The sequence below is a fragment of the Clupea harengus genome, chromosome 20 (genome assembly GCF_900700415.2).
Source record: "Clupea harengus chromosome 20, Ch_v2.0.2, whole genome shotgun sequence".
Classification (NCBI taxonomy): Eukaryota; Metazoa; Chordata; class Actinopteri; order Clupeiformes; family Clupeidae; genus Clupea; species Clupea harengus.
Genome location: NC_045171.1, coordinates 22,938,531 through 22,953,171, shown reverse-complemented (window position 1 = coordinate 22,953,171; position 14,641 = coordinate 22,938,531). Strand labels below are relative to the sequence as shown.

The 14,641-nt window shown below is 44.2% G+C and overlaps 1 protein-coding gene across 1 annotated transcript; it reads right to left on the bottom strand.

Annotated features, from left to right (window-relative positions):
• Positions 1-11,586: 11,586 nt before the first annotated feature.
• Positions 11,587-14,358, bottom strand: LOC122128556 (leptin receptor overlapping transcript-like 1). The gene is made up of 3 exons (XM_042702763.1): positions 14,125-14,358; positions 13,819-14,005; positions 11,587-13,637 (listed from the first exon to the last, which is right to left on the bottom strand). The coding sequence occupies exons 1-3, from the start codon at positions 14,160-14,162 to the stop codon at positions 13,521-13,523; spliced, it is 342 nt and encodes a 113-aa protein (XP_042558697.1). The 5' UTR covers positions 14,163-14,358; the 3' UTR covers positions 11,587-13,520.
• Positions 14,359-14,641: the final 283 nt, after the last annotated feature.

Below are 14,641 nucleotides of genomic sequence, written 5' to 3'. Positions count from 1 at the left end.
GTGTGTGTGTGTGTGTGTGCGTGCGTGCGTGCGTGCGTGCGTGCGTGCGTGCGTGCGTGCGTGCGTGCGTGTGAGGGGTGTGGAGCTAGCCTGGGAAGGGAGAGGTGGGAGAGGTGACTGATAAGAGAGACATCCCTGCCTTCAGTGACGGCTGATATGTTCCCAGGGTCCGCAGCATGCTCTCAGTGGTTCTTCATGGTGGACAGACAGAGGGGTCGGAGGCTCTTGAAAATGAAGAGAAAAGAGACACCACCGAGGAAAAATCAGGACTGAACGCATCCAGCATAAAAGTGCTTCAGCCTTTGGCAAAATGCTTTGCAGATGTCCCAGTAACTTCTCAAGGGAGAGTTGAAACTTGGTGAATTGGCTTTAACTCTTAGCAGCCTAAACCGTGGAAGACCCTGGCCTGGTAAGTTACCCTAAAGTAACCTTCTAGCCGAGACTCATGGATCGAACACAGGATGAAAATGCATAGATGGTCCGTGTAAAATAAAATGCTTCTATGCGATGTTTTATGTATGTCTGTATGCTACAAAATATTACTCTGGTGTCCGTCTCAGTTCTCGGGTCTCAAATGTCTCAGAATTCTCATAAAAATCTGAATTAAACACGGTACATAACAAACTCCACTCTGATCTGACTGCATACATGTGTGCGCCGGAGGCCATTGCCCATCTGTGAGGCAGATTTGCTGTTTTTACCGTCCCAGGAGCAGTGGGGGGGGGGGTTGGTGGAGGGGATATTTCCTCCACAGCTGATTGTGTAGGGACCTCCAACAACTGCACCTGTGACTCACCCCAACCTCTTGTGCTCCTACGAGGACCCATAACTGGGGTCTGCCTTCTGTGGTTCAGTGTGTGGGGGGGGTCAACATCTTCAGCTGCCCCTCTCTCTCTGCGTGTACACTGAGGAGCAGACCCAAGGGGCCAGGGGCTCTGTGAGAATCATATGGCTTGACACACGTGCAACACAAACAAAATAAAACATTTTGAACCCTTGAGGGAGGTTAGGACTCTGCATTTAACCCATCTCATTTGACAGTGAACACAGACACACACACACACACACACACACACACACACACACACACACACACACTATGAGCAGTAAGTAATGAACACACACAATCAAGGAGTAATGGGCACACACACACAGGGCAAGTGCGTGGCCACTTCAGCCACGGCCCCCAGGCAGCAGTTGGGGGTTAGGTGCCTTGCTCAAGGGCATTTCAGGTTGAAGGTTGAGGGCAGGACAAGCACTGCTCATTCACTCCCCACAGCCCCCCCCTTTTCCCCTGCTGATCCAGGGGATGGAACCGGCGACCTTTGGGTCCCAAGCGTGCGTCTCTAACCTTTAGGCCTCCACGGCTGCCCCGAGACAGGTGCACACACTTCCACACACACACACACACTTCCACACATGTGCAGACACACACAGGGCATGCATGCACACAGCTGGGCAAACACAACCTCATCTGACCATCTGTGTTTCTTTTGCTCCCCCCTTGGTAGTCCTTCTCATGGGATGATGTCATTGTGTCTTTGAGGCAACAAAAACACCTCGTCCCAGTGTTTGGAGGGCCTTCGGGGGACGGCGCGGAGTGGGCGGGGAGTGGTGCTGATCGTCTGGCCGAGGACACGCAAGGACGCCTTCTCCCGTACACCAACACCTCGCTGTCATGCACATGTATACAAAACATTTCTAGCCAAACGTTTACATCGCCCCCCCAAAAAACATCAGGGAACCACACCAGAGGGAAGTCCACTCATCCACAGAAGTCTACTCATCCAGAGAAACAGGCAGCTGCACTGCCAAAGTAAGCCCCACTGTCCGATACCCTGGGTGTACTGCTGGTGGAAGTGGAATTTCCATGTGAACCTGCCGTAAACTCGCTGCCGAGTTACTGAGACGAGTGAAAGGGAAAAGATTTTCTAGACAAAACCCTGCATTCTCTCTCCCTCTCCCTCTCCCTCTCCCTCTCCCTCTCCCTCTCCCTCTCCCTCTCTCTCTCTCTCCCTCTCCCTCTCCCTCTCCCTCTCTTTCCCTCTCTCTCTCCCTCACTCTCCCTCTCTCTGGGGGGATTTTCCTCGCCGGGAATGCTGTAAATCAGTGCGGGGAGAATGAAGTGTTTCGTGTGGCCCAGTCCAGAGGGTGCCCCGGGTTCCCATAAAATCCTTATTTACACCAATTAACCACAGTCACCTCGTCTATTTTTATCCCACAGGGTGTATCTGTGCTCCAGAGCCCGCATTTGGCCCTGCAGGTGAGCACACAAATGAATGGGCGTCACATAGCTGCCACAATTACTTTTTTGCCGTTTCCTCTCTAACTAGCCCCACCTTAATAAATGAATTCTGGTGTTGAATATATGCAATGTCTTTTTACAAGGTTTCGCTAAATGGTGAATGTAAACGGTCTATTCCCGTAAACCTCATCACAGACCCCTTAAGTAAACCCCTTTATATGTCAGGCTAACAGGTTGTGTTATGCGTGAGTGGTTATACGCCATGCCAACCCATGTGTGTGTGTGTAGATATATTTATCTATGAGTGTCACTGTGTGTGTAGATCTTGGAAACCCTCCCATGAAGGGTCTTCCACAGGCTACGTGTATCACATGCATTCACGGTCACACTTTGGGGTCCACAAAATACCTTAACGACAGACAAGGAAAATAAGTACAATGTCTGCATAATCCATTGGGCAAACTGTTTTATAAACCTGTGTCAGTGTATGAAGAAGTATATAGCCAGTTAAGCAAAGCGCTATACTGTATGAATAGCAAGATACATAATGTAGCAACAATGACGGAGTTCCTCGCATAGTGCTCTTCAAATAAACATCTTTATTTAAACAAATCTCCAGGAGCTAAGAAAGGAACTGAGGATTACATGACAATGTTGTTCAACTGCATTTAGCCAAGACACACCACATACCCACCCCACCTCAATGTCATCTCATCTCTGAACAAAGCTATCCACTCTGGCGTGTCTGCTTTTGCACTCAGAACTACAGCAATCCACCGAAGACCCCTGGGCCGCCTTGAGCCGCTTATAATCCTTATTAGACAGTCAGCACATGACAATAGCAAAGAGATAAATATGGAATGAAGTGCATTAGGTCCACCGCGCTATCGCAAGGCCGCGGGCTGGGGATGTGAGCCCAGAACAGCCCCTCGGAGGCCCAGTTGCTCATCTTACGCTTGGTGAGTAATGACAGGGGGAGAGAGAGACCAGGGGAACGGGCTTTTCCACTACACTGGGAACGCAGCCATCCACAGCAGCCCCGGCATTAGGAGTGCCTCCAAGACAAAAAGAGCAAAAGTTTGGAGTGGAGGGGTGGGGGTGTGGGGGGGGGGGGGGGGGGGGTATAAAAAAAGAGCTGAACGTCGGTTCTCCACGGGCTCCTCACGGGGGTTTCTGGTATCCGTCGACAGCCTCCTCCCCCTGAGAACCCAAAATAAAAGTGTAGGTGCGGCAGGCCAAAAGCAATGAACATAAACCATACCAAGCAGTCACAATTTACTGTGAGAAAGAAAAAAAAGAAGCAGCATGGAAAATTGTACAGCTACTCTCTTCCAAGTTTATGTATGTTTATGTACAGTAGATATATGGGAAATGTCGGGATGGTGTACAATGTTGTTTTAGAATCGTCCTTTCATTTAAGAGGCATAATTCCTGTTCTGTTTCTTGTATGTCCATCGGTACTGGCTAATCTGAAATAGGGACATTTATATATATATATAATATACTATATTCACAGACATCCCCTCATCGCTATCCAAAGCAGAGGCTACATTGTGGAGCAGTCTGTGACATCTGTACTGTGTTAGAAAAGTAACCATCCAAAGATATGCACTGCAGGGCAAATAGCGTGCAGCGGAACACAGACTACTGGGGGGAGGCAAACATGCTGATGTCATTAGTGCTCATCGTATTTTTCCTGTCCTTTGAGATAGTTAGAAAAACATCAGACTACATGGGAGGTATACACAGTAAGACACATACACTAGTGGTGATTCAACAGGTTTAGCATTGCACTATGTACACTCCAATAGTGGCTTCTCAAATGCCCACTAGTGATAAAAAATGAAACTTTAATGAGTTTAGGATAAAACTGTCAGCCCAATGATTATATATACATATATTGTCAACTGAGAATTAGCAAGGTGCACTTTTGAGAAAAAGGCGATTGAAAATACTGAATGAAATAACTACCATTCTGTGACATTCATTTTCATATTATTTAATTTAATATTATTTTTTATAAATAATGTAGCATTATTATTTTGCACCAAATTATATTATTTTAAATGATTTGGTGCAAAAAAAACTCACATTTGTAGACATGTCAGATTGACCTTCTCAGTTGACGACATATACACAATACATATGTACAATATACAGCAACGGTGTAAATTGTTACTAAAAAGTCCTTAAAAAGTACTTAAAAAGTCCCTCTTAATAAAGCTTTAGTGTGTCATACTGAGGTTCATGGTTTATCTGTGTTACCATGAACTGGTAATATTCAGTAACAAACAGTAGTATTAATGACTGTAGTTAGTGCTGTATAGATCTTTATTAGTAATGTTAGTTAATGGAACTGTATTCTGTGACCCTGGCGTATAGCACGGTGCATGGTAGGTATCCCTGTGGATCGTCCGTCCTCACCTGGGTTTGCGTGAGTTTGCTGAAGAGGCCCTCATACATGCCCCTCCACCGGTCCACCTCGGCCTGCAGGGCGGACGTCGTGTCCGCATCCCGGGGGGCCGCTCTGCGTTGGGGAGAGGAGAAGCAGTTGGGTGGGTAATGAGAACGCAATCAGATGGAGAGCCTCTTCCCCCAGACCCTGATTATGTTTATTCTCCTTGACTAAATGTTGCCTTGATTGGCTAAATATAGCCCATATGCTCTCCAATGCATAAAGGTTTTCCAGTTTCCACTTTTTCCAGATCTAGTGCTTTGAGGCAGGAAACACAAATCAGTATACTGTACAGTGTCTTGGAGCATTCGTGACTCTGGATATGTCTTTGGCAGTTGTAGTTGTCGCTCTGTTTTCACAGTTTTGTTTCTCTTTTGAGTAGACAGAAATAGCACAGAGTGCTAGCAAAAGAGGCCTCACTAGCCTGCTGTAAAGTGGGATGTCGGCATCCTCCGGCTCCTGGACTGAAGAGTGTGTGGTTTTCCTCAGTTCAGCTACCTCCTTTTTCAAGCTCTCTACCTGAAGATTCAAGGCTTCCTTCTCCTCCGAGAGGCTATCTTTGAATCTGAAATCACACCAATCAGACAACCATAAATTCTCGTGTTGCTCACCTCAAACACTGCGTTAGAAGAGAAACACCAGGATGCAAGAAGACAGTGATTAAGATTTTTGAGTGTTTTATAGGAATTGCATTCCATCTTCATACAGCATTCGCTCCAAAGTTATCTTGCTTTAAAGTAGGTTAATTGCCATCTAAAGTCAAATTGTTTTATGAATAGTAGAATAACTAAAGGATTCAAAACAGTGGATTGCATCGTATGAATATGAATGAATGTTGGTGGTGGTCGGAGGGGCCGTAGGCGCTGATTGGCAGCCACGCTTCTGTCAGTCTGCCCCAGGACAGCTGTGGCTACTGAGGTAGCTTACCACCACCGGTATGACTGTGTATGAATGACTACTGGACTCTGGACTCTGTAAAGCGACTTCGGGTATATAGAGAAGCGCTATATAAGATTGAATTGATTGATTGATTGATTGACACATGATGGTGACTGACACTGTCTGCAGGTGGCGCTCGCCTGCACCTTTTAAAGCCACACATCCAGACACGCTGCTGCTCACACAGCCACTCAAACTGCTCGGCTGTCTCTCGCAGCTTCCGTAGGCTTCCTTCATTCTCACGCCGCAGTTCCTCCACTGTCCTCTGGTGGGCGCTGCGCATGTCCTCCAGCTCCTGAGTGATGGAAGCATGGTCACCTTGGAGCTCCTCCAACTCGCGGGTCTTGCTGTCAATCAACACAGAGGAACATGCTAGACTAGACCAAAGTCCTTATAACGTCTCTGGCTAGGCTAGGTTTGAGGAAAATTGTCTCAATGTCTAAAAGGGGCTGATGTGCAGCAATATAATGGGCTCTGCTTAGTACAGGCCAACCGTGCAGAGGAACAGCAAGTTAAAGCAAGCCCAGTGTTTTTTTTTTTGTTTTCCTCTATATAATTTCACTGTAGTGCTTACAAAGAGGTAATGTTAGAGCTGTGTACAATTAAATGCTGAATTACATTCCACAGAGGTCAATTTTTCACAAAAATGTTTTCCCCAACAGATGGCGTAAAACCTGAACAGGTTGGGGTAAAGCTAATGTTACACAGATACAAGAGGCATGATTCATCATTCAATTATATGCACCACAGGACCATAAGTTCCCCCAACTCCAGCGTCAGGAATGTGCTACATGCTTCCGGCGGGATGTTGAACTTCAAGTTCCCTCTTCTTCTATCAGCTTTGTGGCAACGCTAGCAGCACTCTAGCAGTCGCCCCAGGGTGATAACACCTCCTGGGTCATGTCCAAGTTCCTATACAAGTTGGCCCAAGCTTTTACAGTCAGCAAATTATGAGCGCAGCAGGCCGCCAGGGAGCTGGGATGCTTCAGCTGACTTAGACTTTCAAATCCAGACCGTGTTTTTATTCAATGCTTAGCGGCTACAGTAAGTCAGAGATGGCTGAAATTTGGGTTAAAACAGGCCAGTGAAAAACATGTTTTGAGGAGATGCTTATCCAGATTTTAGGCCCTGTGCTATGTGGAGCCTTCTGTTTTGTCAGGAACATTTCTCCTTTTTTAAAACCATTTGTTAGGCCAGATAGGTTTACAAATGTATCACGAGGAGCGATCACGTGCCCGTCAGGGGACCTACGGATCAGTCCAGACATCAGTTACCTTTCAATAGTTCATGCAGGTTTCCCACTATCCACCCTCTCCTTGTGCTTATGGGGCATATCTGAAGTAGTATTTTCCCTCCTCAGATAGTTGAGATATGAAAATACATACCTTGCTATTCTTTTGCCACCCCTATTTTCATAGGCCACAAAATGAATGAGCCAAGACAAAGGTCAAACATGGCATTTATATCTCAGATCCCCTACACAGTGTGCAGAGTCAACATTCTTGTCTGCACTGCTTCACAGCGGTTAAATGCCTGGGGAGATCAAATGTCTTATTAGCGTAAGGAAGTCCTGAATACCACTTAAGAGCTCTCATTTAGGTCAACCTGGGGGCCCATGTTGTGCAAATACTTAACACTCAATTAAAGGCTTCACCCCCCTTGCCTGTGTAAAGGCATCCTCAGGCACGTTGTAGGCCTGACGTTGACATTCCAACCTGTGTAAAGGGCATCTAGACTTCCAGCATTCAGCTATCCAAATCCTTTACGAACATCTGCAGATCTGATCCCAAATGGTTAGATTAAGATTTCAAGTAATCACAGCAGGAGGGGTATATCTCTGTAAAGAGGATTGGACAGCCCGGTTTTCTCTTCTGTGGTCAAAAAGTTCACAGCCCACTGGCAAGGAACTACAGCAAGTAGAACCAAATGTGTGTCTGTCTATGTGTGTGTGTGTGTGTGTGTGTGTGTGTGTGTGTGTGTGTGTGTGTGTGTGTGTGTGTAGATATCTGTGAGTGACTGTGTATAAATATGAGTTCACTAGTGATTCTCTCTCTCTCTATATATATATATATATGTGTGTGTGTGTGTGTGTGTGTGTGTGTGTGTGTGTGTGTGTGTATGGTGGAGAGGTAATTAGTGTGGGTTTGTATTCACTTAATACAAAAAGTTCCCAGTTGTACCTGTGCAGCTGTGCCTTGAGGCCCTTCACCTTCACGCCTCTGCGTCTGGCGTCGGCCCTCTGAGTCTCCACCAGGCCCTCCAGCCGAACCTCGGAGCCCAGCAGCAGCTGCAGCTCGCTGGCCACCTGCTCCAGCTGCAGCCACATCAGGGCCGCCTCCTTACAGCTCTCCTCCGCCACGGAGCGCACACGCTGCTTCAGGATCTCCACCAGCTCCTGCGGAAGAGCGTCGGCCAGAATCAGTCAAGCGTGAGCTTTCTTTCCATGAATTTCCAGAAAGGTTTTTTCTTTTTTTTTTTTTTTTAATGGATGGGTAGTTACGGTGTAATGTGCCTAAAATGTTATTTCCAAATGCCAAAACCTTCCATCTGTGTTGAGTTGTCAGGGCATGTTTAAAAACTGCAGCTGACACATTGTGATTGGGAGAATAACGTCTGTTAAATGCATTCAAAGGCAACCAGCCCAGGTAAACACTCTGAGCTGGAGCAGTTTTTCCAGAGCTGCAAGAACGAATTAAGATCTAAACACCCCTACCATACATTACATTACACTACATTACAATACAGTGCAGCAATACATTTTGTATGGTTTGTTTTGCTATGGAGCAGTATCTACATCATGTCTGAATGTACAATTTTATGGCACTCTCATCCATGTTTTTGTAGACATGCCCTGGGCATGTGAGGGAGCATTACGGGTGCCTTGCCCATCAGAGGTCCATACCTTCTCTTGGTTCACCTGGTTAAGCAGCTGGTCATGTTTGACCCTCAGTTCGAGGATAGCCTGTTCATTCTGCCGTAGCTGCAGGGTCAAAGCCTCCTTCTCAGTCTGGAGTGTCCTCTCCCCCTGCCTGGCCAGCACACACTCCCTCTCCAGCACGGCTACACGAGAGAGACAGGCCCAAACCACCATCACCGTCCGCCCCTTAGGCTGGCCACACAACCCACTGCAGTTCATCTTGAACTATTGTACCATTTACTATATACTACATAACTATGAATTTTAAAAGGAACTTGTATATTCATATTCATAATTACAAAGTAGCACTAAAGAGTATGAGGATACATTTGGATACACTACTGGATAAAACAGGATACAAACAGTGAGTAACATGGACTAATAATATTACTCAGGGATCTGAATCTCATACCATATATATATCTATCCCTGTTGACACCATGGAAAGGAACTAGATCTTATCTTAATGCAACCACATGCTGCTTCTGATTCATAGGTGCCCTTTAAGATTGAGGGAACCACCAAGCTGACCGAGGGTATTTTACTAGTCATCCAGTCTCAAGAACAGCACATGACCTCTAACATACACCTAAAGTACTCAAAAGATCTCATTATGATGTCCTCTGAGTATTTCCTGTATTAATCCCAAGTGCAATCTGAATCTTTTTTTTCGGTGTAATTGAAGGCATTGCATTTGAAAAGTGCCGTTCAGTGCACAAGGTTTCCGTTCCATGTCAAGGCAAAGGGGGATAAGACAAGACAAGACAAGACAAAGACGTGCACACACACAGAGGAATCTTCACATTCAGTGCAAAATCACATCATTTCCATATCCCTGCAACTAAATAGGTCCAATGACAACAGAGCTGCAATCCTCTGTGATCTGTAGTATGGTAAACGTACCATTTTCCTGTGACAGGCGGTTGCACTTGGCGGTGAGATATTGGATCTGGCTGTAGTCTTCATTCCTGTGCACTCTGAAAAACCTCCTCATTCCACCTGGCTTCTCTATGTCTCTGCCACCTCTTTCTGTCCTCTCGTCCTCTTCTCTTCTCTTCTCCTCTCCTCCAATCTCTGCCACCTGCTCAGTACACACTTCTTGGTTCTTTACCAATCGCCTCAGGCAATGAAACGCCCCCGACGCAGGGGACAAGTCCATGCATCTGCCCCTGATAGTTTTCCTTGAAGGTCACTGGTTGAACTGTACAGTGCAGACATACATAACTCACGTTATTGCTTCTGTTCACGCTCAGAGGTAATCTTACTTGTGCATGCACCAACATACACACACAGGCACCAACATACACACACAGGCACACAAGATGTTGCTTTCATTGCAGACATCAGCACGCTTCTAATATGCAAATCATCACAACAGCTAAATCTATCACCTCAGGGCGAGGTATGTGACAGGCAAGTTGAAGCTGGCTGTTTAGGCCCACTCTTAACAAGCTATGATCCACGCCTTCGCCCAAAGTAATTTCTATCTGAGGACTGCATACGCCTATTATCAAACCCTGATTTTGAGTTTGTTATATCTGAGATGATTCAATCCCCACCTTGGCTCACTTCATGTGGTGAAGCGTTATACCTGTTTATACTATTTCAAGCAATGCATGGAACAACACCTGATATCAGGTGCAGAGCCAGCGGCTCACTGCAGAGGGGGCAGAAGACATAGACGTGGTCTGAATCGAACTTTTTTTTTGCTGCAATTGAGACACAAACAAACTTTATTCAAAATATCCAACTAAACAGAAAAGCCAATCAGTCAGGCAGAATGGGCCCAAAGTGGGCACCTTGGTAACCGAGATAAACAGCAGATTCTTATTCTGAGTTGCCGTAATGTATACCCCGCCTGTATATGTATATCATGATCGGTCATCTAGAACCAGAGATATCTCATTTCTATTATGTTTCAATACAATATTGATGAAACTGACAATAATTTGTCAAGACATCGAGTAGTGTGCATTATGACTTATAAAAATGTATCACAGAGGAAAGCTGCACATTAAGTCACTGCTGATCAGAATATCATAAAAGGGTTACCTCACTCAGATGACATGAATCACATGAATTGGTTATGAAAAATAACAATACATTATTTTATTTTTGAATTAATATAAAAAGCAGCCTCTTTTAACCACTTAAAGAGGTAGTGTACACTTTAATTTTGACCTGTAAACTAAATTGTCACAGTACTGTGATGACACACTGACACATCAATGCTGGTGCTAATATTGAAAAAAATTACCATTTATATACGTCAGCATATTATGGGTTAAAATGGCTTAACACACCATCTACTGTTCAAAATCATCCAAGGGTGATGCTGATGTAGACTCAACCATTGGGGACTTCTCTACATCATGATATTCATCCATACGAACAGAATAAGCCCTCAGTCCCTCCCCATTATCACATCCCAACCCCTTATAAATGTTTTTAATTGTGCAGTGGATGGAGTTAGGTTCAGAAATGGGGAGGAACTTACACTTTAACAGTAGTCTTTCTAAGAAGAGCAAAGTGACCTTGGGAAGGATGAGAGGAACTTACACTTTAACAGTAGTCTTTCTAAGAAGAGCAAAGTGACCTTGGGAAGGATGAGAGGAACTTACTTTAACAGTAGTCTTTCTAAGAAGAGTTACGTGACCTTGGGAAGGATGAGAGGGAGAAGGAGAACACAAGTAAACTACATCAACCCCACAGAGGTACTGAGTTACTTTACACTGCCTCACTGCTACACCTACAACCTTGTGCGTTTTCGGCCAGCTGAGGGAGACAAAAGCCTGGTCTCCACATGCTCCATCCACCCAAGGGTCTACTGCAACATGTGCTTGAGGCGACGTCTGATCATTAGGTTTTTGTTTGTTTGTTGTTTTTTTTTTTTAACTTGCCCAGTTTTAGAACAGCATACCAAAACAATTACAGCACATAATTACTACACTGATACACTCATTTGTAGCACTTTAGCACAAAGCAAAACATGTGTCGAGGTATGTACTGTTGAGATAAACAAAGCTGACATAGATTCAAAAATGGCATTTATTTAAAAAAAGAAATCACCATGTTGACTTGAGCCCCTTTAACACACAAAGGCATAGATATAAAACAGCGTCGGACATCAACACAAAGCCTCTTGTTACATGGAGAGATTCGATTCTGAGCTCTGATGGGCAAGAGGACACGTTTACTGTCTTCCATGAAGCAGGCCGAGCAGATTTTAAATTCAATATTTGGTCCAGAGACCAAACTTCTGATTCATGCAATTCAGACTGACAAGTTCTCCCAATGTCATTATAGATTCTTAATATAAATCACCTCAGTGTCTTTCTATGAAAGCCGATGACCTAGTTGCTAAGGTATATATTTGTTTTTGAGAACAAAAATGTTGTGCATGAAGGTAGGCAAACAATTTCCTCAGTACTATATAAAGATTTGGATAGCTTTGTCAGACATGTAACTGCATGTAATGTCAGAAAAACATAGGTACTCCTGCCAGTGCATTACTGCGAAGATAACTAATGATTCCAAAATCAAGACATCTTGCTAAAAATATGTAAAAGGTGCAAAAGGGCTGTCATAATAACAAGAACAAACCAGAATGTAACAGGAAATATGGTCTCTGCAGGAGAGCAACACAATGGCTAAGAGAGAGAGTATAAAACAACAAAATCAATAAATAAACAGACAGAGAGAGAGAGGTACCAGATTCTCATCAGTGCTTCTGAAAATGTTCTTTTTTTTTTTTTTGGATGATTCTTTTTCTTTAACATGTATAATCCCTATGGAGTATAGACAATACGCACAGAAAGTGAACCTAGGAGTTAACGCTGGAGAACTTGTGATGCGCCCACGCAAGGGTCAAAGTCACTAAGAGAGGGCGCCTAATATAGTACACATGGCAAAACAGATGCTTCCTGACCTAGCGTCAGCTAATTCCATTAACATGTAACAGCTAACTCCCCAGCTGATACTCAGCACGAATCTCTTGAGAACTTTTCAACAGTAACTTACTAGCAATAGCAAAAGCCTGGTTTCTTTTTTCTTTTTTTTGTCATCCACCTCTCTCCAATGCAAATCCATGACATACGTGCCATGCCGCAATAAACGTGATAACTGGATTATTCGCAATATGTTACATGATTGGTTACTGATGACCATTTCCATGGTAAAAGCAGACAGTGTATTTGACTATGTTTAATGCGAGAGGCAGCCACCCATATGTGGTGTAAAAAGCTACTCTGTCGTTCTCAATCAGTCCAAGCTGACCTCAAAAGCTTTTCACCTATTTGTGTCAATATATTCAATGGAGATGCAAAGCTAGAGTAATGAACTGCCTGTCCATACACACTGAACCTAGACCAAACTTAGAGGGAGAACACTCTCTTCCCACTTCCCAATGATAAGTAGGGTTTACCAGAGTAGTTTACTTGCCAGTCAGCAGCAAAACTAGTATCCCTTTGTGCTATTCATTCAACATAATAATGGCATATGTTGAATCTGTTATATTCTCGCTTCCAAATAGCAATACTACAGTCTGAACTTAACAACCCAAATCATGCGTGCTCCTAAAGCACCATGGAAACTGAGAATATGTCCTGGTTTTCATTCTCTCCCAACACTATGACAAGGTCTTCTGTCACCAAGCTGATCATAAACTGGGATACCTGCCCATGGAGGATCAATGAACAGAATAATTGGAAATAAATGCAGATTGAAACAAACCAAAATAAAATAAAAAACAATGTCAGATTCAGACATTCAGCCTAGTTCAAACAAAGGTGTTGGTCTGACGTCAGTTCAACATTTCCATGACATTTAAACAGCTTATTGCACTGTGTTCCTGCGACTATGGATGGGCGGTCTCATAAATAACAACAACGACAACAATAGTAATAATAATTACAATGTGAGTCATAAAAACAGTTCAGACTCCGGTCCCCGGTCCCGGCCTCACTTTACCACTGCTGCCAACTGAAATCATCATTGGATCCGAAGACCAAGAAGAATCCCAAGATGGTGGTGAAGATGACTACGTTGCCCGTTAACACAAGTGCACAAGCTCCCCAGGCAATCTGTCAGGGAAAACATGAATTAATCAGACAACAAATGGCACAGCACAGAACAGAATCCAAGTGAAGTCTACAAAGAGCAAATCCCAGCCAAGAAAATGCATAAAATATCTGGCTTTTCAATCACTACACTGCAGTTAACACAAAACATTATTTTCATATGCCGTCAATAGAATAGACCTACCACTTCTGCACGGGCAAAAACAATGGGCAGTCCAAAGGCAGACACCACTATCCCGGTCGTGAGAAATAAGGCCAGTTCTTTGCAGGCATTACTGGCAGAGTCTGTTTCATCGACCACCCTTCGTGAGATGCAGTAGGGAATCGGAGCCAGGATGTAGAAGAAGAGAAGGAACAGGGGCCAGTATCGTCTGTAAACAAAAAAAACAGGAAAGGATAAACAATAAGCCCATGTAATCACACACTGGTTCCTCAAATAAACAATGTCCACCATTGTTATTATGGGGTAATGAGCATGGCCATCACTTACTGGTACTCTGGCAGTGCACATCCAAGCATCAAAAACATCAGTCCGATGGCTCCACCAAAGGACAAGCTGATCAAGGCTACAAAAACAGAAGGATTTGGCCAGAAACACTTTGGTTAAGACTAAAACAAAATAAGGATAATGGAAACTTGCTTTTACATTAACTGACACCATCATATACATCAAACATACTTATGTACTCTCAGCACACCAACAAGACATTCTTTACCACAGCACTATATCACAATATTTGATGTGAAGGGGGGAGTTGTCCAATTTCAGGAACAGAAAAAATGATAAAGAATAGCTTTCAGCCAAAATATGTTAACGAATGAAGGGAAGTCATCAGCTGAAAGAGAAACTGCTGAGAAGAAACTCATGTGATATGTCAGATGGTTTTGCCTGGAGGGATTATCAAGTACCATGACTTAAGGCTACACAGGAGGTCGACAACGATGAGACTGTAGTCGTTGAAATGAGAATGTAGTTCTGTAGAATGTAGGTCATTGGTATTAGAAAT

What these genes read in the sequence shown, in the direction of transcription:
- LOC122128556 (XM_042702763.1), bottom strand. Translation starts at nt 14,162, where the DNA reads ATGTTTTTGATGCTTGGATGTGCACTGCCAGAGTACCA. An exon ending in TGTGCACTGCCAGAGTACCA is followed by an intron (nt 14,006 to 14,124) that starts GTAAGTGATGGC and finishes TTTTGTTTACAG; the next exon opens with ACGATACTGGCCCCTGTTCC. An exon ending in TTTTTGCCCGTGCAGAAGTG is followed by an intron (nt 13,638 to 13,818) that starts GTAGGTCTATTC and finishes TTTCCCTGACAG; the next exon opens with ATTGCCTGGGGAGCTTGTGC.